This window comes from Centruroides sculpturatus, unplaced genomic scaffold (assembly GCF_000671375.1).
Source record: "Centruroides sculpturatus isolate CEXI.00-Female unplaced genomic scaffold, Cexi_2.0 scaffold408, whole genome shotgun sequence".
In the NCBI taxonomy this organism is placed as follows: domain Eukaryota; kingdom Metazoa; phylum Arthropoda; class Arachnida; order Scorpiones; family Buthidae; genus Centruroides; species Centruroides sculpturatus.
Window position 1 is genome coordinate 224,628 of NW_019384597.1, and position 23,885 is coordinate 248,512.

A 23,885-nucleotide genomic window follows, 5' to 3' on the forward strand; every position below is an offset into this window, starting at 1 on the left:
TTATAATTAATAAATCTGAATATTTTTGATTTCACAGAAAGATTCTTCTCAGTCGTGCACAATTCGGAAACTGTAGATACAAGTAATCAGACAGGAAGTGCTCCTTCTACACCTACAAAATCTCAGCCCTCCTAAGAATTAATTTAAAAAAGCCTCTCATTCTTTGATGTACTGCTTAAAATTCATAGAGTAATATAAATTGAAAGAAAAATTTATGGATTGAACCATATTAAAATAACAGAAAAAGTGTTTCTGTGACACGATTGCCTATTTACAGTAGCAGCTTTATAAAAACCTTTTTTTGGGTCTGATATGAAATTAGAAGATGTATTGTCACAACAGTTATACAAGATCAAAGAAAAGAAAGGATATTACGAACTCAGGTATCATGTAATTTGTAATCTCCATTTGGGCATCTGAACTTTTAAAGAGCCTAAAATTTTCATCTGCTCACTTGAAGAGTTGGCTTGATAGCTTGGCCATTTACAACGAGTGTATTTCACAAATGACAAACGAAACTCCAAGACAGCTCTCTTCTTACAAGACACATTTATAATGTGCTTGCCTTACAAAATTATGAAAGAACTTCTGAGATCAGCTTGTAAGATGTCGCTTTCCTTGTAACAATAAGAAAATGAAGCGACTATCTTCCGCCCATTTATAAAACTTTTTGTGTAGTTTTAGATTCTCAGAACGTTGAAATTTCCTAATTTTTGGTAGTAAAGATTTAGAGCACAACTTCCCACTTAGATCATCCTTTGAAAAATTATTAATCTAATTATTCACATCTTCAAAGCAATAGAGTAAGACTAATACATTCTAATTGTTGATCCTACTTAAAAAAATTTGTATTCATCTATAGTAAAGTAAGACTTGCATATAGGACAACTAACTGCTTAATAAACAGCTCAATTTAAAAAAATTAAATCATGATGCAAAGTAATCAATATGCAATAAAACAAAAACAAAAGAAAAAGAAAAACTATATTGTTAAACAAAGATTTAGTTGTATTTTCTACTTCATCATTCAATATCAGTTAGTTGGTTCTATTTGCAAGTCTAAAAAGATAATAGAATCATGCAATGATAATATTAAAAATTTAGCTTTTTGACAGTTCAATTTTTTCCATCAATTTTTCCTATAGGCTGGAAAATATGTACCTGAAATTAGATATTATTATTATTATGCATTTAAAAAAAAAATTATTTTAATTAGAACATCTTTCTTCACTAGATAAATTTAGATTTAAAATTATTCAAAAACTCTCCACTTTCCAGATGATACATAGTACTTAGTCTTTCTCATAATTAAATTGCTCTTAGATAATCTTGCAAGTGAGGAAAACGTAAAGTGAGCATTATGGTGTTTTAATGTGTTTCAAACCAAGAATTTCCTTTTAGTGATTATCATTTAGATAGTTTTTCCATATCTCTACCTCTAAATGAAATTTCTGTTAATTATTTGAATAATTGTTCCTTAGCACATCTAAATAACATAATTTTCTTTTTAAATTTACTCCTTATTTTATTAGAAATAATTTTGTATATAACCTATTAGTTCTTCTGGATGTTATTTTCTTTTAATGCCAGTTTATATATTAGGAAATAAGGAAATTCTGACAATAAATCAGAATGACAATACAAAAACAAGAAGAAGGCCCTTAGAGGATGTGATTATACTGTATTAGGCACGTATCCTCATTGTAAAATAGAATATTGAAAGATTTAGATGTATAGGTATTGCATAGATGCTTAAAGAAATAAATAAATTTGAGACTTTTATAGGAACTTCTTACATAAACTAGGATTCTTTCAACCTAGATTATGTAGTTATTGATAAGCTATGCAAATATACAAACTAAAAATAAAAAAAGTTTTGTTGTCGTCATCATTTTATTTTTGTTTTCTCGGAAGTTTGTGGTTTATTATTTTTTAGATGACAAAGCCTCATTTTGATTTGTGGCTCAGAGCTTTTAATTATATGTTTCATTATCGTCTTCCTTTCTTTTTATTAATGTGCATTATGAGAAGTGTTCAGAAAAGATGTAGAGTTTGTTATTGCTTTTATTTAAATGTATTTTTATGTATTGTAAATATAAAGTGTATTGTACAGCTTTATTAAGAAAGAGAAATTTAATATATTGTGTTGGAAAGTTGTAATTTGGGTGAAGGGAAAACGATAATTTATATAATGGGCATTCTTGCTGAGGATTAAGAATGACTAAATTTAATTACGAAAAAATTAAATGTTATATATATTGCTTTTTTATGTTCCAACAATTAGAATGGCTAGTCTTTTTGAAAAGATGCTATATAAGAAAAATTACAAAATGATAAAAACAATTCTTTTTATCAAAAGCAAAAATAACACCAAAGGGTTGTTTATGAAATTTAATTATTTATTAAATCAATTTAACTCTTGTTGAATAATTTGTTTTATAATGGCCTTGTTTTTATATTGAAATAAGTGTCAAAGTATTAAAAAAAAATCATCTCCACCGTAAGTGCCTACATATCGAGTACAATTATGCTCGGTAAAAAAGAAAACAAGCAAAATAAATGTTTTTTGTGTAAAATCCCACACCCGAAATCGCTTTGTTATAACTGTTAAAATAATGTTTGTTGTACGTCGGTTTATTTTGTTATTATGAAGTGAAAATTTAATTAATATTTATGTTCATGTCATATTTTATATCCTAAATATGTTATTTGATAGAGAAGTTTAGTTTTTTGTTAAATGATTGCAAATTTTAAATGTTTATAATAGTTTTAAAAAATAATAATAACTAATCATTAACTATTGAGCTTTGCACATTTGCTGTTAATTCTATTATACCTCAACAAGGTGCCCATAGAAGCAAATTTGTAGCAAAATATTCAGTAGCAAAGACATTGCATTATTTGTTGTATAAACAAAAAAACTTTTTTTGTTTTTGATTCAGAGCATTAGATGATGAATACATTCAAATCTATTTACAATTTTTCAAAGCCTTAAAAAATATGCATGCAGGGTCCAACATTATTAGATGACTTTCCCTCGAAATGTTATTTCAATCATTTTAATATGTATAGCTGTTAGCCGCTTCATTCAAGAACATTTTTTGTCTTATTTTAGAAAGGATAAGAGTCGATCTGGTCATTGGCTGTCAATGCAAGTCCACACAGCAGGAATTGTCTGTGATAAAATAAAAATTAGTAGATGGTAATTATTGAATTTTGATCAAACGAGATCTTTTTATGTGGAAATTTTTCTTTCTGTGTGCTGTAAAACTGTAGATTTTATTTTCATTTATGATTCAGATTATCTGAATGTAGTGATAATAGTTTCCACATAATCTGTAAATAGTTTACATGCAGGAATAGAATAGTTTGTCTGTTTTAGGATTTTTTTTTTTTTTATTCTTTAACAAATTTGAATGTATCTATATAACACTTACCATATTCGATATATTTAATTTTTGAAATCACTAACATATGATGTACAATATTATTTCTGTGTATGATTATTCTTACAAATGGCCCAATTTTTCCTCTCAATAATGTACAAACGAATCATTACTGCCACAGTTTTTCTTTGAATTTTATCTTGTAATTGGCTTAGATCATTGGCAGATTATCCCAAAGGAAGGTTCGTAAGGTGGTCATTAAAATTTTAATGTAATATTTCCAACAGATTAATCAGTGAAAATTCAAGATTTTCATTAATTAATTCTTGTTAGTTTTTAATTCAATTTTTTATCTAAAACTATTTGTTTTATTTTCTATTGTCATAAAATTGTCAAAGATTTTAAATTAATTAATATATCTCAGCAATCTGTTCTTGTTGCTGTGATAAGTTTAATTAATTGCAAACAATTGACAAATGTTATGACTATGGAACCTCAGAGATTATAATTGATTTTAGTTACTGTTTATTAGCTAGAAAACCATACAAGTTTGAAATATCAAATTTCCATTATTAATTAATGTATTATATAAAATTGTAAAAATTCCTGGTATTATTTTGTAGAAATTCATTAAAATTGTTAATCAATCACCTTTTAAACCTTCTTTATTAATAACTACATTTTTAGAATTACCATTCTAATTTTTGAATGCAATAAGTATCATGTAACCACAAACTTCTACCTCCAATCATTTTTCTTGTGTGAAATATCTAATTAACAAATGAGTTATCGGTCAATGATCTCGTACTGTTACCATTGTTTGAAAATATTCTAAGAAAAAAAAATTCTATTTCTCGTCGGATTTTGTTATTCGTATAAAGAGAAGAAACTCTGTTTAATAATCATGTCATTGCTGTGATTATTATTTTCATTGCCTTCAATACTCTTCGTCCATTAAGTGGGGTTGTTTTTTCAAACAAGTCCCAGATGCTCAAACTAGTTATACTTGAAACAATCATCATCTTGTTCTTTGTAATCACATTACAGCACTTGTGCCAATATGGAATTTAGCCTGAGAGAAGCATTGTGTCACATTGCCAATTTTTGTTTTTTCATTATGTCAAATTGGAATGTTGACTACAAGCTACTACCTCTAGGTTGGACAAACAGTAATGGAATAGTGTACAAATGCACCAATTTCTTGTTGCCTTATAACTCTGAGCCTTTTCGATAGTTCTGTCTATAAGCCGAGCATTTTAACGATGATGGTTTACGTTAACGTAGACTCGAGAATAACGAAAGGTTGTGCGACAAAAATAAGTTTTATCCTCGTTATGTTAAGTGCCGAAGACAACAATAAAAAATGAGCATGGACAGTTGAATTCTTTAAGGTGCCTCTCTAGTTCAATTCAAATATTTTCTGATATAAACTACTAATAAGTAAATATATTTGTACTTCCACCTGTGATTTCTTCCAATGTAACTTTGGAACCATTCCTCATAAAAAGAATATACCTTATAAAGAAAATGGCAAAATAAATGAGGAATGATTCCATTGATGATGTTCTCCATCACTAAATGTGGAGTAAGTGGTATGCACTGTTCTCATTTTGTTGCTGTCCAGCTTTAAATGTATAATAATTTGAAATTTGTTTTCTTTAGATGACATTTTGAAATGTAACTTTAAAAAAGAAATTCATGATTTGGTAAGTCTCAAGCACATAAAAAAAATAAAATCTCATTATCTATTTCTTTGTCTCGTGTCATTTAATGATCAAACATTTCACTTCATATCAAATTTTTATATACAAGGGTGGTTCAAAAGTCTTGTCACCCTCATAAGTTTATTTGAAGTTGTACATTTATATTTTAACATTTATTTCAGATGGCCATCACGAGTCTCTATAGTGTGGAAGAATGGCTCGTTGCAAGTGTATGGGCTCATGAATGTCCACATAGAATATGGCATTGGATCATTTCATGCCACAAAAATGATGATGCTCATACTGATCTTCCAGATGCTTAAACAACAATGTAACAAATGAAACAAAAATACATAGCAAATATATATATATACTAGTGCATTACTTTATTCTACTGTGGTACATTATATTATATTTTATCCATGGGATAGGTAACAAGACTTCCAGACTGTATATACTAAATTATGTTCTGTAATTTATACTTAAAATACATTTTTTTAATAAAAATAAACTTTTACAAAAAATGTGAACTGAAACTTTAACAATTTTATTTCTTCTGTTATCAAAGAAATTTCCTCTGAGATAAGAAAATTCTTCTATTAATTACAACCAGTGCTAAAACATTTCAATTGAATTATTGAGTTTCACAAAATTTTGAATTTCTCTCATAAGTCAATTCTAAATTTGTCATTGGCTTCTTTTAGATCTTCCAAATTACACAGAGAAATCTTTATTGATAAACTCCTTAAAGCAGATATTATCATTGTATTATCAGAATTGTAAAATATGAAAAGCAACTGATCAATAATTGTTTGTTAATGTAAGTTAATATAGTTGTTAGTTTGTTTGCTAGTGTAATAAAAACATAGGAATACAAAAGCATGGAACATATACCTGTAGTTGAGTGGTAAAAATTTCAGCGTTGTCTTTTAATAGAAAGCAAAAACTAAGAAAGATTAATTAAATGGATAAAATGGATAGTTTATATTAAGTGTTGTGTTTGTGTATACAGTATTCTCTTCTATTTATTGCAGAAGAGGAATAAAAGTGTATTCATAAATTAATGAGTCATCTGAAACAAATTGATAAAGTGATATATCATTAGGGTTGACAACTATTCAGGATTTCAATTGTTTTTAAAAATTGTTCAGAAATGTTCTGAAAAATGAATGAAGTATTATGATGTTTTAGCTTGTCCTTTTTTATCATGAGGAGATGGGACCCCTAATTGCATTACAAATTATTTTCATTCCTGATTTTTGAGGATCTGTCTCACTCCTGTGGATATGAAGATTTTTTCAAGCCCATTATCAGCTCGGCCAGACCCACAATATGGTAGTGGGATGACACTTGATATATCTGAAATAGATCACCCATGAAAAATTCCATTCCGGTTGTTCACCCAAAATTGATTTTGGGCCCCCAGAGTGTAGGCTGATATCTCTAGCCAAGTTTCTAGCCGATGATGATGATGAAACAGTCTCTAGCCAAGGCAGTTAGAGACTGCCTTGGCTAGAGACTGTTTCATCATCATCAGGAAAGCAAAAATGTTCCTAAATTTGATTTTAGGCTTTCTTTTGCTCATTACATTTTCAAGTTGGTGTTTTTCACACTGTTCAGAATTTGTTACTTTGAAAGTTGGCAACTTGCATATCATTATACTTTTTAACATATTATTTGTGAGAAGTCTAATTATTGCATAGCAAGAAAATTAAAAATAAAGTATTAATAAATATGTCAATTCAATGAAAGTAGGTACAGATATAGCCCATATCAGTATCTTATCTGTGTTTTAGACCATTCCCACAAGAGAAAAAAATCAAAAGAACCAATAATGGGGTTGATATCCGATTTACGAAAAAGTACCAAAGTATCTGATTTTTCCAAAAATCTGACACTTCTTGTACATTCTCATGAATTTCAAATAATTTTCAATTAAGAATAATATCAATCATGTGGGAAATTTGTTAACTGATTTAAGAATTTATTTAATGTATTATGTAAAATCTTGGGAAATAACAAAAATTTTGAGGGGGTCAATTGAAAAGAATACTTTCTATATGGGCATCAATGCAAGAAAAAGGTTGTGAGCCCATGGTCTGTAATCAATCCTTTGCAAGACATAGCCCCTGGAAATCTGTGTTTGACAATATTGGAGACCCCCAAAAAATGGGATAAAATTTAAAAGAAAAATAAAGAAATGGAACATTATGAGGGAATCCTAGTTTCTTGTATGAAAGATACAAATGATTACTGAATGACAAATTTTTTTTTAATCATTTTGCTTTATTTGATTTATTTATCAAATAATATTAACAGAATAATAAATGTTAAAATAAATTCAGGAAAAATTAAAGTGTTAAAGTGGATATTATCCACATTAAAATTATTTTCTATTTGAAATTGGAAAATGGCATAGTTCATAACTTCATATTCGTAGTAGAGACCAAGACCTGGGACCACAAAAGCATTATAAGTGCAACTTACAACAAACGTCTTAAGTTGCAATACGGCAAAATTTGGTATTCACAAAACTTGTCATAAATAAGCATCATTATATTATGATGTGGAGTGGGTTGTCATAGACAATTCAAGTTGGCTGATGAGTATTTAGCTTTCTTGATTAACAAAATTGATCTGAAATCATCAAATGTCAAGAGAAATGATTTTTAGTTTAATTGAGGAACTGAAACCTTGCTTGGAAAGACCTACATGTCATTTATAGCATACTATTCTCTTAATCACATTAAAATTATAAACAAGATTGTTTTATAATTGATTAACAATTATATAAAAGTTTCACTAGCCTTTTTTCTTTGAAATGTTTTTGTAATCTTTCTCCATTTACGTTGAATTTCATTTATGCTTCTATGAACTGTACATTACTAACACTACTCACTTCTTTGCAAATTAATCTCCAATAATTACCTTTTCTGCAAGAAGTAATAATTGGATGTATCTTTCCTTATATTGTTTTTCCTTTTCTTTACTCTATCTATCAATGCCTGTACTTTGGAAGACATAAAATGATACCTTCTTCTCTCCCATTTTATCACCAAAACCCGTGTTGGAGACAACTAGCGCCATTTCAAAGTTCCCAGATTATATTCCTATTGGACAAAATAGGATACTCAAAATCAGATTACTGATATTTTGTCATAAATAGTAAATCCAGTTATAATGAGCTTTGTGAATTTCAGATACAAGGTCGTAAATTTGTCGTATTTAACTATGTCACAGGAATACAATATTGTAACTAATAACATTTTTATGGTGATTTGTACTTTCAATATCAGTATTACTATAATCGTTTGTAGAAGAGTTCAGCTAAAATTTCTGAAGTATTTTCTACATGGCACCTACAACTGCATTTACATGCACCTAAACTAATATAAAGCTAAGAGAAAATATATCAATAGCAATATTAGGTGGAGTAGAAAAAAATAACCTTTATTTAGGGTAAGTGCAATTAGTGTGCTTATTCATCTCTGATGCATATTTTGATTACAAAGGAAATATGTAGAAAGTTTTGTGTAGTACTTACAATATTAGGAAATATAGTAACTGTATGCAGTATACAGTGCAGTGTTTTTCAACCTTTTTCTAATAGTGACAGCCATACTTTGTAATGATTTCTTGTGGCATCTACTTTATCAACATAGAGTTATTGCACTTTTAGTAACACACTTAAGAAGTGTTATGGCACCAATCAGGGCACAGTTTAATAACTAATACTGTGAGTTAACATCATAGGTCACATGTGCTTTCTCAGTTGCTGCCATCTTGTATTTTCCCTGTTTATGTCAACAAATCTGCCATTCTAATTGGTAGGAATATTTTTTCTAGCGAAAACTTCAACAAAAACAAACTTTTGCTGGAAATGACATCATTAATGATGCAGTGGCAGATTACCCAATAGTCTTTTCAATTTACCAAAATGTCTATTCAATTTTTAAACTTTTATCCTAAACATGAAATATTTGTGTGAAATTAAAGTGATATGTAATAATTTGAAGCCTCTTCGGATGGCTGAGTGGATAAGATAGCAGCCTATTGCTCCAGAGAAAACAAATCTAGACGAGTCAAGAACCCCAAAAATTTTTCAGGCCATGTTTGAATTCTAGCAGATCCTCAAACATTCTAATCAATAAAAGGACAGAAAAATTCTGGTAACATAAAATGCATAGTCTGATGAAGCAGCTTTAATAAAGCTGTGTTATCCAGCTTTTATTGATTGGAATGTTTGAGGATCTGCTAGATTTCAAGTACAGCATGTAGTAGAAAATCTTTCTGTAACTCAGTTGTGAAAACTGATCTGTGATTTTACACGATTGTGTACTAAATCACTAAATACTAAATACTAAATCAAAAAAATGTGATTGAGATGTGAAACCAGAATGATTGTAAAACAGGCTTTTTAGTTTACTTTTAGTAATTGAACACTTATTAGTTAAGTGAATGGTAATTGGTTAACTTAGGGTTGTCAACTCTCCTGGAATTTGGCAAAATTTAAAATTTTTCACCAAATTCTGGGTTCTGGGAGAGTTGGCAATCCTAATATAACCAACTTATGAATTGAGCCATATTTACACAAGATTATGAATTTTTGGAGTATGTATTAAAACAGATTAAAGAATAGGCAACAGTATTTTGATATTGCTGAAAGTAAAAAATATCAAATCTGAAATATTTTATTCCTAGAATGGAAAACTGTAAGAATCAACTATTCAGGATCCTGTATCAACTGTATCAATCTCTAACTGCATGTACAAATATCACCTAGGATCAATGGTGACCTCCATGGTTAAATTCAAGCTCATAGTTGACAGGAAAGAAATGTGTTTAACTATCAACAATGAAAATTATTTAAAACTTATAAATAGTAAGTAAAAACATCATTATTAAAATATCCAATAAGCTGTGATGAAAATGTAAGTATTAAGAGAGAATTTTGTGAGATTGTAAAGCAAGAATGTATGGCGTGCACTTTCCATTTTGCAGTTTTGTGAACAATTTTATACACAGAGTAAATACGATTTGATCCTACTTGTATACTTTCTGCCAACCAACACGCATGACAGAAGTGATCTGTATCACGTGACAAAGACTGATCGATATTACAGATTGATTGATCTGAAATGAAAAATATATGTATCCTTAATGTTTAGTGTGTTGTCCATCTCCAAAACCCAATAAACATAACCAAACAAAAAAAAATTTTAAATATGGTAAATCGTAGTAAATGTATATAGAGGAGTGGACCCACCCCATCATCCCACACTCTAAGTCTTGAAAAACATGACCAATAAAAAGTTTTTTTAAATACATTAAAATAATTTTACCCTGTGGACACCAAGAGAGCCTTTTATCAAGTCCATACTGAGTTTGAACAAGCCTACAAGCTGTATGGTGCAGTATGAAGTCCAACATATCCAAACTAAAATATTTTCTGCCAACCTGATCTAGAAATATACTTGAGTCTGTGGCAAGAAATATAGCTTTAGCAATTCATTATAAGTGATGAAGCAAATATTTCTGTAAAGCAAAGAAATTTCTTGGAAAAAAAAGGTAATCTATGAAATGTATAAACATAAGTTAGTACTGTATATACCTTGTAACCTTATCAGGAAAGTCTAGAATTCATAAACTATCATTTCATTTTGTACCTTATAAAATTTTATAATTAGAATAACTATGAAAAAACTAAAGGCAGATATACACACAAGGCTTGTCAATAAAAACAGCAAGTTTACAGAACAATTATCTTTAGTGACAGAACTTAGTAGTCTGACAAATGCCCATTCAATTTTTGCAACATTGTCAGTATTCCTGGACTTCTGGGAGCCACTAATAACAGACTTGTTGCCCACAATTCTGACATTTTGAACTGATAACACCTTGTCTTTTATAGTAGTGGAAAATTTGAAAGATTTCTATATTAAAAGAAAACTTGCCTACACATGTTAAATTATTTCATTTTCTTATTGAAATAAAAAAATAATTTAAAAATAAGGCATTTAAATAAGCATGGCAATCATTTTTGTTCATCTTAAATATCTGTCATCTGCATATTAAAAAAAAAAATGCCACTTGTGTGGCTGCTCTTCAGCAGATGGCATTACAATTTTGAAAACCTCTTTTCCACATGTGCATCTTCTTGAAATATTAAAATCCACAAACATAAAAAATGTATTTAACAGAAAAAATTATATTTCTTGAGACTATACATACAAGATGAGTTAATTTCTTTCAGTCCCTTCACATGCTGTTGAGGTAATAACAACATTTTTTTTTAAAATGTTTTTATTAAAAATTCTGATAATGAAATAGCCAAATTAATCAAAATCTGTTTAATCTTTGAGCATTATAATGAATAATACTAAAATCCAAGTTTTCTATCTTGGTCTACAATTCATCTACGAATCAATTCATAATTTTAATTGGTAAAATTTCCATTTCATGTTTTCTCTTTCAAATCATTTGTATATTTATTATAAGTAGATTTTATATATCAATTATATATAGGTTTTCTATTTTATTACACTTCATTCTATTTATGTACACACAATACATACACTTATAATCTTTATACTAATGTTATAAAAAATTAACATTTTTTTTTGTCAAATTTATTTTTACAAATCTTATATTGCATATATACATACATAATCAAAAATATTTTTTTCTTTTTCAAAATTTAAATATTGTAATTATAATTTTATTCTAAAATTGTATTTTTGTCTAAATAGTTTGATTTAAATATTTAATCTTTTATTGTCTCTAAACTTTAATATTAGATGGCAGCATTTTTCATCTGAAACATGTAACGTGCACTGCACTTTAAATTCTAAACATTAAATTTGTTTTAAGACACTTTCAGAAGACTAAATATCATAAAACAGTTCTTTATTATTGTTTTACGATAATAAAATGCACTGTTTATAAACAATCAGAAATCATAATTTTATTTATAATTTTTACAAATAGAATATAGAATAAATTTAATCTTTACAGGTATTTAAATTAACACACTGCTGACTTATTGTAATTAAACATGCAAGGCACATTTTCATGCATTAAATAAAAACAATCTATTTAAAATAATTGTTAAAATGATTGCTGTAGAAGGAAATGGATTAATCTTTCATTATAAAAAATATTTCTAAATATAAATTACTTTAATTTTGATAAAATGAATTTTCTTGAAAATATGTTTAAATTGTACATATTACATATATATATACAAGCTCAAATATAAAGTTTTGGACATACATATGTCTCCGATAATATAAAATCTACTCCAGAAGTTTTCATATATGAAGTCATACTATGAGAAATTTAAGTCATTGTTTTAATAAATAAATGCCAGAATGAAATTATTTTGATGCAGAATTTGCATTACTATTATTGTATGATATTTAATTAAGCATTATTAATTAATTTACATATTCCAAGATGTATTAGGACAATAAGGATAAAATGAATTAAACTAGAATGTACAGACTAAATTATATAAATTATGCTATACTTATGGCAAACAACTGTTAAGTATTTCTTTAGTATCATCTGAAAGTTTATCAGGAAAAATTATATCAAATTTTACAATAAGATCCCCTCGTCGTCTTAAATCCATGGGATGAGGTAATCCTTTCCCTCTTATAAGCCTGGTAGTTCCCGGTTGTACATTTGGTAATTTAAATGATATTTTTTCACCAGATAATAATGATACGTCTACACTTGCTCCACATAAAGCCTAAAATAAATAAATATTAAAGATTAAAATGATTTTATAAATAATTTGAATTAAGGATTTCAAACAAACTGATAAGTATTTTTTTTGTTTTTTTTCATTTCAATAAGACTTTTCACACAATTTGAATCCAAATGATATTATAATTTGTAAATATAAAAAACTGTTTGATTCCATATTAAATTGCATATGAAATACCATACTATTTTATATAAAATTTCTAAATTACCATAGACTACAAAGTTATTTTCTTATTTAATAATCAGGAGTTACTGATCTTTAACTAAATTTTCATTGAATACTGAAAAATGAAAATGATTTATGCTCAGGAATAATTAAAACTGGAAGATTAAGCATAAAAGATATATAAAAAAAAAAAATAGAAATTTAATAATATACAGTGAATCTTAATGTACTTATATTTTACAAATACTGTAACATCATTTGGTACACTTTAGCAGATTTGAAATCATTTATTTGAAAACATATTACATCTCTGAAAATGTAAGAATTAAAGATTGAAAATCTGTTAAATTATTATTATATTCTGTTAAGAACAAGTTTATATTTAAAATTTCTAATATTTGAAAAATAAACATAAGTTACTTTGCTGTAGTTCATCTTTATTTATAAATTACTCTCTAACACTTTCAGACAACCAAGTTCAAGATAATAATTACTAATTAATTCATTTGAATGTCTGCTGGCATTGGATTGGTTGTCTGTAAGAATTTGTCCAAAAATTAGTTTGTGAATTTTAAATAAGGATAATTGGCTAATGAGTAAATATCAAAAACTGCAAAAAACAAACTGCTTTCCTTGAGTTCATCTTTATTTGCAAGTGCTAGAAAATTATTTATAAATGAAGGTAAATTCCAGCAAATTTGTTTTTATTTTTTGTTATTTGGAGAAATTGGAGTTATTTTCAAATAAAAAATGAATTGAACATTAAAAATTAAAGTATTAAAATAATTTATATATTAATATTTGAATGAACTACAAAAATAAAGCAGGCTATTCAAAATAATTTGTTTAGATGTTTAAATATTGGTTAGAAAATGGTACATTTGTTTATGGTAGGTTTCTACAAGGTCATATAAACTCCCAATAAGAAAATGCCAGAATGTAATTACCTGATACCAAAATCTGGCAAGGACAGGATAGAACAATTGCTGGATTTTAAATTAATGACTTTCTAAGTGCTTCAAATATCTTTGATGTTTAATTTTCTTTGATTTCATATGTTGGATATTATTGTCTGCTGATCATTAAAAGAAATGATAAATTTAAATTAATAAATCAATTAAAACAATTTCAAATTAGGAACAAACAAATAATGATGTGGAATGGATAAAATTGTGACATTTGATTTTAGAATAATTCATAACAAATATTTAAACACAAAGCTGAATTCATAAAATTGTATGATATATATTTTGAAACATTCACTAATCCATTTTAATTTAGAACATGCATGCAAAATTAATAATGAAATATAACCTACCTCACGCAAAGTGACATTGGCCGTATAAATAAGATTACTGCCTTCCCGTTTAAATAATGGATGTGGTTTATCTTGCACAATAAAAACAATATCTGCCGGAATATTATTAGGAGTTTGATCACCTTCTCTTTTAAAAGTAATTTTTGTTCCTGCTTTATATCCTGGCTTGATGGCCACCGTAAGGATCTTTTCTTCCCTTTTTATTGTTTTGTGATCAGAACATAATACATTACGACATATCTTCATCTTTTTGACACAACCTTTCGCAATATCTTCTAAACCAATAAATAATTCGTGTTCTATTGGTGGATCTTGTTTTAGTCTCTTTGCCTGATTACAAGGGCCTTGCGACTTTGTATGTGCTGGGCGATGAAAACCTTTTTGATTAGTAACATTAAAACAATTTTCAAAATCCATTTCATTAAACATACATCTATTTCTAGCATTCATTCCATTCCTAAAAAACGACTCAAATGGACTATAAGTTCCAAAAATGTTTGTAAATATCGTCTTTGGATCTTCACTAAACATATACTGTGCCTGGTTATTGCTAGCCTTGGAAGTTGCACCACCTTTTAATCCTTCTTCTCCAAACCTATCAAATATTTCTCTTTTTTTCTTATTACTCAATACATCATATGCTTCAGCAACTTCTTTAAATTTGCCTTCTGCTTCTGGTGATTTATTCTTATCAGGATGATATTTTAATGCTTGCCTACGATAAGCTTTCTTAATTTCATCATCTGTTGCTGCTCGACTAATTCCCAAGATTTTGTAATAATCTTTCCCCATTTTCAATTAAAAGTTTGATCTGTAAAATAATTGAGTAAATAGTCAATTAAATAAATATACTTAAAATAAAAATTTAAATCTAAAAAAATGCAAATTAAAGCATTTACCTATTGAAAAGAAAATAACAAATAAAAAAATGATTTTCATCTCTCACTCAATGTGTAATGCAATGTAAGACTGAGCTTAACAGATCTATAGAATGCCAGAAACTAGTTATTAATCGAAAAAAAAAATTCCTTGAAGTTTCTCCTCCTTACCTCTACATTACAAACCAGTAGATGACGTTTCTACTTTATCAATATATATAATGACGTTTAGCATTTCGTTTCGAATATTTTAATTAGCTTTATCTGTTTGTGTTAAAAATTATTTAAAATTTAAAATTATTTTAATTTATTCGTACAGTCTAAACAGTTTAAATTTATTGAATTAGTTACACTAATTAGTAAATTTTACGTGCTTAAATATCTATAAAATTAAAATAATTAAACATTTATTTTACTATAGAATTTTTCTAGAGAACTGTAGTTTTGTGTAAAAGACATTTTGCATGCTCCACATAATTGGATCAACTTTGGGAGTTTCAATTTAAATCGTACCAGAAAAACTTTGGTTATACTATTCTCTGTAGGTCTTTCTTTCTTAAAATTCTTTCTGACCCTTGTGATCAGATTAAAGTATTTTGTTTTTAAGAGTCTGTTAATCTTTTGTTTAGGGACGTGATTCTTCTGCTTTAAATTTGATTCAACGCTTATGAAGTTTGGGCGCATTTGACAGTTTGTTGCTTTGTTGTTAATATTTTGTCTGTTATAGGTAAACAATATTATTATTATTTTATTTTATATTGGCAAATGTTCTCTAATTTAATTTAATTTAATTTTTCTGATTTTATTCTAATTTTGTAATTTTGTATAGAATGTACAGTCGACCCCCCTATAACGTACGTTCCTATAACGACAATTCCTATAACGTAGCGAAAAAATTGTAGCAACTTTCGTATAAAGTACCTCCTATAACGTCGTTTCGCGACAAGATTGATAGAGTCTGGACCAATAGTGGATGAGCAGCCGAACTACTTTCCTCNTATATTAAACAACTTCTCAAAGTTTCACGGCAATCGGATAAACGGTGTGGTAATGCATGAAGGACACACACACACACATTCATTTTTATATATATAGATAATTAAAACAAGATATCATTATAAAAACCTCTCTTAAAGACATTATGATGAAAACAAATGATCATTAATGGATAATATTAACAAGTTTTTTAAACTTATAATTCAATTAAAAGTAAAAACTAAACATGTAAGTAATCTGGCTCAAATCATTACTGTACTTTGTATAATTTACTGCACTCTGTTCTGTAGATCTGCACCTACCCACTACTGACTTTTGTCTATTTATAATTTATTATATTTTATATTTGTTTATGTTACTTATATATACATATATAAATTTATAATTAAAAAAATAAAAATAATAACAACAGTAAAAAAAAGAATAATAATAATAATAATAGTGAAAAAAAAAAGTAATAATAAATATTAATAATGACAATAACAGTAAAAAAAACCAATTGTTGTACTGTCTTGTGTTTTCTTTTATGTTTCTTGTCTTAATATGTATATTACGTTTGGGTGATGGTGTCTACAACTATATGTTACTAAGTCTTGGTTTAGTAATTATTCTTGTAAAATTCAGCTTTAGTCCTCTATTTTTATTTTGTTTAGTATAATAAACTATATGTATGTACGTACATGGAATGCTCAGAGGCTTAATGATACTTCTACTTCTCTATCCCTTCTCAGTATATTACATGCTGTTGTACCACAGACTACTGAATGGGTAACCTCCCTGGTGAGTCATTCTTGAAACCAAATATATGTTACGGACAAAGTGATTAATATGGGCATTATTCATAATGCCCAGTCATTATGAATAATGCCCATATTAATCACTTTGTCCATAACATGATACAATGCCTGATTTTGTTGGTCATTATTCATAATGCCCAGTCATTATGAATAATGACCAACAAAATCAGGCATTGTAATAAATTTCAATAATTTATCAAATTGACCAGTCATTATGAATACTGCTATCATCTAGTCAGGCAAAGTGATAATAATGCATCAAAGAGTGATCATCCAAAATACACTAGTCAATCAGCACTCGCATCTGAGTTGCGCATGTGTGTTGCATTTAGTATTGAATTTGGGGTGGTCCCGGAGAGCTGCTGCCGGCAGGCCGCGTATTGTTTAACATCACTAGATATTGATTCACGGTAGTTCTTGAACACACGTATCAATAACTAGTATGTATCAGTATCTAGTGATGTTAAACAATCTGCGGCCTGCTGGCGGCTTCCTTCCAGGAGGAATTCGTCGGGAGCACAAACAGTTGCGATCGCTGCCATTATGGTGCACATAGGTAAAATTTTACCATTTAATTAATATAGTTAATAGTACTTAGTTTTAAAAGATTACATATTTTTTTAAATACTTTGAAATAGTTCACAAAAAATAAATATTTCTAAATGAAATAAGTGGAGTTTTTTAATCAAATTAAAATGTTGCACAATTTAAAATTCAGTACTAAACACAATACGCACTCAACACTATATGATCAGCAACTAGAGTGCCAATTGGCTAGTGTATGTCGGATGATCACTTTTTAACGTATTATCACTTTGCCCGACTAGGTGATAGCAGTATTCATAATGACCGGTCAATTTGATAAATTAATGAATATTTATCACACTGCATGCCCTTTTTGGTCATTATTCATAATGCGCAATTAATCACTTTGTCCATAACATATACACTCTTGTAACTCTCTTAGTGCTCTATGAGCGAGAAGAGCGTCTCTCATTAACTGCCAACTTTTACAAAAAAAAAAAAATCTGGCTCAAACATTTTACTAATCAAATCATTAAAATGCAAGAACATCTCATACTAACCATTATTTTAATAATTTGTTTGGAGGTAAGTGGTAAATTGACTTATTTTTTTAATTTATTTCTAATTATTAAATTTATTAAGAGACAGAGGCTTAACCACTACCTCTAAGCCAAATTGCTTTGTTTCTGATCATTAAAGTAGCTACAATTTAGCCCGATAAAAATCATGCAGATCATTTAGAAAAATATATAGTAAAAATTAATATAAATTTTTATAATCTTCAAATCAAGATATTGATAAAAATATAAAATACATAAAATTCTCAACTTTGTAACAAAACTCCTGAAATGATATACTCATATTTATTTTAATAACTGTATTTGTGTCAGTGTACTTTTATATATTATATATATATAATTATACACACAAATGGATATGTGGCAAAAAATAATTTTATCCCACAGCCAAAAGAAAATTACAATAGTTAAAGGTCAAATGCTGGCCTTATCATATATTTAATTCATTAATTTTATTACTTCCACTTCCTGAGGATTTGCTTCTAATTCATTTTACAATCTGTGACAATATTATGATTATAAAATAATAAATTCTACTCTAAACTTATATTCATTTATATATAACTAATAATTTAATTAATAATAAGTAATAATATAAGGTTTTATAAATAAAATTGAGATTGCTTATTTAATGCTATTACTACAATAAAATTTATACACAGTGGAAAATTCATTTTAAATTAAACTTTTAAAATTGTACTTTTTATAATGGAAAATGATTAGTTCAATTGAATAATAATTATAGAAAAAAATTTACTATTAGTTTTATTACTAGTGATATTACTAGTATATATAGTTATTTCATTTTATAATTAAATGTTTAGGCTTATTTGATCTATTTTTTAAAACAATTTTTAAACATTATTATGATGTATAGTATAGTCTTGTTTTATATGGGTGGTTGTATGTCAGCAAGTACCTTATAAAATGAAATTCTACATAAATCCATGCTCCACCCCAAGTGGTCCAGATGATTGCCTACAAACTTATGCAACAATTTATGATTAACAGAAAAATGTTAAAATGTGTTTGATGCTATTCCTCCTGTTATAGTTTCCATTTACTAGTGTCAAAAGTTTTAGTTTTTTAGAATTCACAAACTGTGCACAACTATTTTCTGTTTTCTTTACATCTGCATTAGAATTTTCTATTTTCATTTATCTTTAATTTTTTCTTAAAAGGTTAGAAAATTGCTTCTAATTTTTACACCATTACTTTTGCTCCATAACAAATTTCATAATAAAAATAGACAGTATGGGCATTAATAATCAGAATTATCCTTGTGTATCCAAAGGTTAACATTGCCATTTTCTATCTATGAAAACAAATTATTTCTACATGTATCAAATTCAGTGTTATTCAAGAACTAATATATTTAAAAACATAGAATGAACAGACAAATGCATATTATAATTTCATTTTTATTTATATGCAATTAGAAAAGATTAAGTAATGTTTCAAAATAATAATACACCAAACTCCTGATTATTCATGCTAATTAGAGCACAGGTATGCCTAGAAAACCAGAAAACATGGATAATAGCCTACTAAACTATAAAAAAAAACCATTCCGAGGTTTTAAATGAACTACATTATATATACAACACAACTCTTATAACACAATGCAAGTGTGAAACTGAATAAGCTGAAAGGTATATTTAGTCAATAAATATAAAATGTATATTTTTTTATCAAAAGTATTGGGTAGAAATTTAAATTTTACAATTTGATTCCAAAATTTGATGTATAATTCTTATATTTTTTTCCAACTTACTGTATTTTAATTTTAGAACTAGTATGATATGTCTTTGTTTTAGATAAAGTCTGCTGTTTATAGCACCAACTTTGCCTACTGCAAAATAATATTCCATAGCTAATGATTCACCTCACTTCCATCTTTTACAGTTAACAGTTGTGAGAGAAAGAAAAGCTGAATATCACTTATGATTTTACTTATGATTATTTTACAGTAATTCTAATACCTTGATGATGCAGATAATCAGAAGTTTGATGTATTTAAATAGATAAAGGACATTCAAAATAAAATTAACATTGATATTTTTGATAAATATAAAATATTTTGTTCATTAAAAATGTCATCATTATTAGTCAGTATGTTTAATTTTCATTTAATATTAATACCAAATATATATTTTTTACCAATTCATTTCAGCTGAAATTTGTTTTATTAACAAAGAAAATCAACTCTTGTAATCATAGCTGTAGCATGAGAGTCAGAAGCAATTCCAACTCTCACTCTACAGCTGTGATTAGAGTTACTGGACTTGGAGTTGGTAAAAGTGGACAGACTCTGACTGCTAATAAATATAAAAATTGTAGTATAAATAATATATGTTAAAATTTCTTATTTCACTGGTAATAATTTATTTATATCCTATATTGATACATTAATAAGGGATTCGGAATCAAAGTTACTATAAACTGAGGAGTCAAAGTGTTTGTGTATAACTCCACAGTACCGGCTCTAATTAACAATTGACACATTTAAAAAATGATTAGTTATTACAAACACATCCATAAAAATTCTTTATATTGTGATATTAATGTTAAATAAAAGTATATATATATATAAGATGTTTGTAACAATTGGACAGAACTACTGCTTAAAATATTTTGTTTGGAGAACCAGTTGTTAAAATTACTTGTAATATTTATTTTGGCAATTTATCACAAAAGTTTGCATTTGTGTAAGACTGTCAACTTTTTAACAGCTCAATGTAAACTTGAGCAAATGAAAGTACAATATAGCAATAAGTGAGAACGTCACACTGTTAAAATTGTAACTGGTCTACAACCACCTGTCACAATCAAGCATTTAATGTACAGTGGTACCTCAGGATACGAAATTAATCCGTTCCAAAACTGAGATCGTATCATGAAAATGTCATAAGGTGGATCATCTTTTCCCATACGATTACATGTAAAACCAAATAATTCGTTCCAACGCGAAAAACATACTCAAATTAAAGCCAAGTAATACATTAAACAAAAAATAACTGTAGTAAGAAAAACAAATGAAAAATGTGAACTAATGTAACGTCGTATGGTGAGTTTTTGTTCGTATCGTGGAGCAAAAATATGTTCGAATTTCATGTCGTATCCTGAAAATTTTGTATGCTGGGGCGTTCGTAACCTGAGGTACCACTGTATTTGATGTTTTCTGTTCAACTCAGGGGTGCAAGTTATAAGCTCCAGGCACAAACATCTGTGTTTCTGGTTCCAGGAAAGGTCGCATCTGTTTATGTAGTGAGATGATGTCACAAGCAGTATTGGCCATTTAGAAACGGGTTTCAGAATATTCGCTGTAAAGCACTGCATAAAAAAACGCACCCAAATGCAGAACACTTACAGGATGATTCTGCGTACCTTTTAGGGTTTCTGAAATTTTCTAATTTCCAGGAAGGGAAAACACTATTTAGTAATTACCAAGAAATACCAGGATTCATGAATTTTTTTAGTTTTTCTTATTTAAAAGTATCTGTAAACTGAATTAAATAATATATATAATAATTTAAATATACAACGTTCAAAGCTAAATGAATTTTATTCTTATTTCTTAGTTTAATAACATTTTAAAAAATCAAAAGTACAGATTGATTTATCAGCAAAACAGCTTCTTAATTTTGTTAGTAATCCAACATGGAAAAAATACTTTCATTTTCAGATGTTGGTTTAATAGACAAGTAATATGATATAATTGACATTTTTTTAATAATACTTTTCATTCTATGGTCATACAGAGCCTTGTTTTGAAGCCCATCACAGGTTTGGCCATTTTATTTTGTATATTTTTCCCAACATGCAGAGTGCACTGGCATAAAAAAAGAAAAAAAAAAATACTGCATGACCCTGGCATAAACTTATAAATATTATCATACTTAAAATGGTCACTAATTAAATAAACCAGTCGTTAAATTATTTGAATCCCACCACCGTATACATAGAATTTAGTTAAAATCAGTCAGAATATAAATTATAACCAATACATTTACATTTATGTCCATACATTCATCTCGGACGACATCGGACAATAATACTCAAACTGTACTCAAACAATAATTCCTTATTGTTTGAGTACAGTGATACCCCAAACTTACGCAATAGGTGGGACTGAGCGATAACCGCGTAAGTCGGGGTATAATTTCGCAATTCGTGTAAAATCGAAGTTGGATGTATGTAAGCTAATAAATGTTCTCGTTAATCTTATCTCGTCTTTCGATTCGTTCACGGTTATGAGAAATCACCACATAGAGTCTCTCGATTCTCTGTAGATATAACAAACACAGAAATAAATAACGCAAAATAAATTGTAGCTATGTGTCGATTCTACGCTGCATGTCCGAACATGTAAGCCGAACAATAGTGTGGGGGAAGTGAGTAATCGAGAACTGCGTGCCGCTCAAACAAAAGATGATTCGACAAGATTTGAAAATCGCGTAACTCCGGGTTCGCGTAAGTCGAGGTATTACTGTATATTACAAAACACATTTTCTATAATATTCAACAAAGTGTATAAGAAAGTTGACGTAGCAACACAATTTCAATTATATCACCAAAATTATTTCCATACATCTTATTCTTCGGTAGATCATACCTTTCATAATGTATTTGTTAAAAAAATAAAAGCTTGTTTACTGTGTTATTGCATCATTGTCTGTAAATAAGTGATGATGTCAATTACTCTCTTCCTGGCAATGGCTTATCTGTGACAATTGTTTTACACATTCATATAAGTACCTAAATTTGTATATTCGAATACAGTACGTGTATATGAACACATGTACTTGTAGCTTAATAACATATGAATTAGTATATATGGCATGATTCTGATTAAATATTAACAGATCTTCAGCGTGAGAATTCATATTACACGCCGATAATTATAAATTACCTGTAAAGACTACTTATGACGTAAAAGATATAAAATTAATCATTAATTTGAATTTCAAATGAAAACAAAAAAAATTCTTTTTCTTTACCTAATTCGATACGTCAAACGAAATATTCAAATTATTCTGACGTCACCTTATCCTTAAAATATAAACATTGAAGTATTTATATATAATAAATCGATCTTTTCTTCGACATATGTGAAAATATTTTGATGTAAACTCAAGTTAAAACTAGCCACCAATAATATCCAACAGTTTTACCCTTCTCGAACTTTCTAAGATCATCTGTTACACCGGAACGTTTCGATATTTGGTTTAGTTTGCACGGTTTACTCCGAACGCTGCCACTCCGGTTATAATTATTTGGTATTAAAATCGATGGTGTACTCGGTGCGAGTTTCGTTAATAGAGTGCATCGAACGTAATTTCCGAACGGTACGAAAGAATTTTTCCCGCTTAAATTGTTCGCAATACTTCTGATATAACAGAAAACAGTTCAAATATTTTAGTCAATTTTAATAATTATCAGTAATAAATAATTTCTAATATTTTCTTATTTTTAGTAACTAAGATTTTATATTTAATTTTAAAAAAATTAAATATAAAATCTGGCTGCCAGGTGGCGATAATAAAACCGGATACGTTAGTAAAACCGGATGGCTTTCGTATGTTATTTATTTCGCGCTTCACCCGCGTGAAGGGATCAATTGCCTGGAAGGGCTGGCAACGTGGAGTTTTCCGGGTTTTCTTCAAGTCTGTAATGCCTGAATAAGGGCAAGTAACCCTTAAAAGACTTCCCGGAAGGTATGATTCTCCCGTTCTTACGTAAGCCAAGAAGTTAAAAGCTTCGGGCGG

The 23,885-nt window shown here is 28.1% G+C and overlaps 2 protein-coding genes across 5 annotated transcripts in view; one reads left to right on the forward strand and one right to left on the reverse strand.

Moving 5' to 3' along the window:
• The window catches only part of LOC111624893 (nuclear factor 1 X-type-like), a 58,253-nt gene extending 53,555 nt beyond the window's left edge, over nucleotides 1-4,698 (forward strand). For all 3 annotated transcript variants that reach the window (XM_023367869.1, XM_023367870.1, XM_023367871.1), the window contains one exon: nucleotides 38-4,698. In XM_023367869.1, the coding sequence (XP_023223637.1) occupies nucleotides 38-135 (98 nt within the window). In that variant the 3' untranslated portion in view covers nucleotides 136-4,698. The remainder of the gene's footprint in view (nucleotides 1-37) is intronic.
• A 7,614-nt stretch (nucleotides 4,699-12,312) lies between these two features.
• Nucleotides 12,313-23,455, reverse strand: LOC111624894 (dnaJ homolog subfamily B member 4-like). 2 transcript variants are annotated; one of them, XM_023367873.1, is made up of 3 exons: nucleotides 23,118-23,455; nucleotides 14,344-15,154; nucleotides 12,313-12,842 (listed from the first exon to the last, which is right to left on the reverse strand). In XM_023367873.1, the coding sequence occupies exons 2-3, from the start codon at nucleotides 15,133-15,135 to the stop codon at nucleotides 12,618-12,620; spliced, it is 1,017 nt and encodes a 338-aa protein (XP_023223641.1). In that variant the 5' UTR covers nucleotides 15,136-15,154; nucleotides 23,118-23,455; the 3' UTR covers nucleotides 12,313-12,617. The 2 variants fall into 2 exon arrangements, with proteins under 2 accessions (XP_023223641.1, XP_023223642.1); XM_023367874.1 differs by lacking the exon at nucleotides 23,118-23,455 and adding an exon at nucleotides 16,726-16,986.
• Between the last annotated feature and the right edge of the window lie 430 nt (nucleotides 23,456-23,885).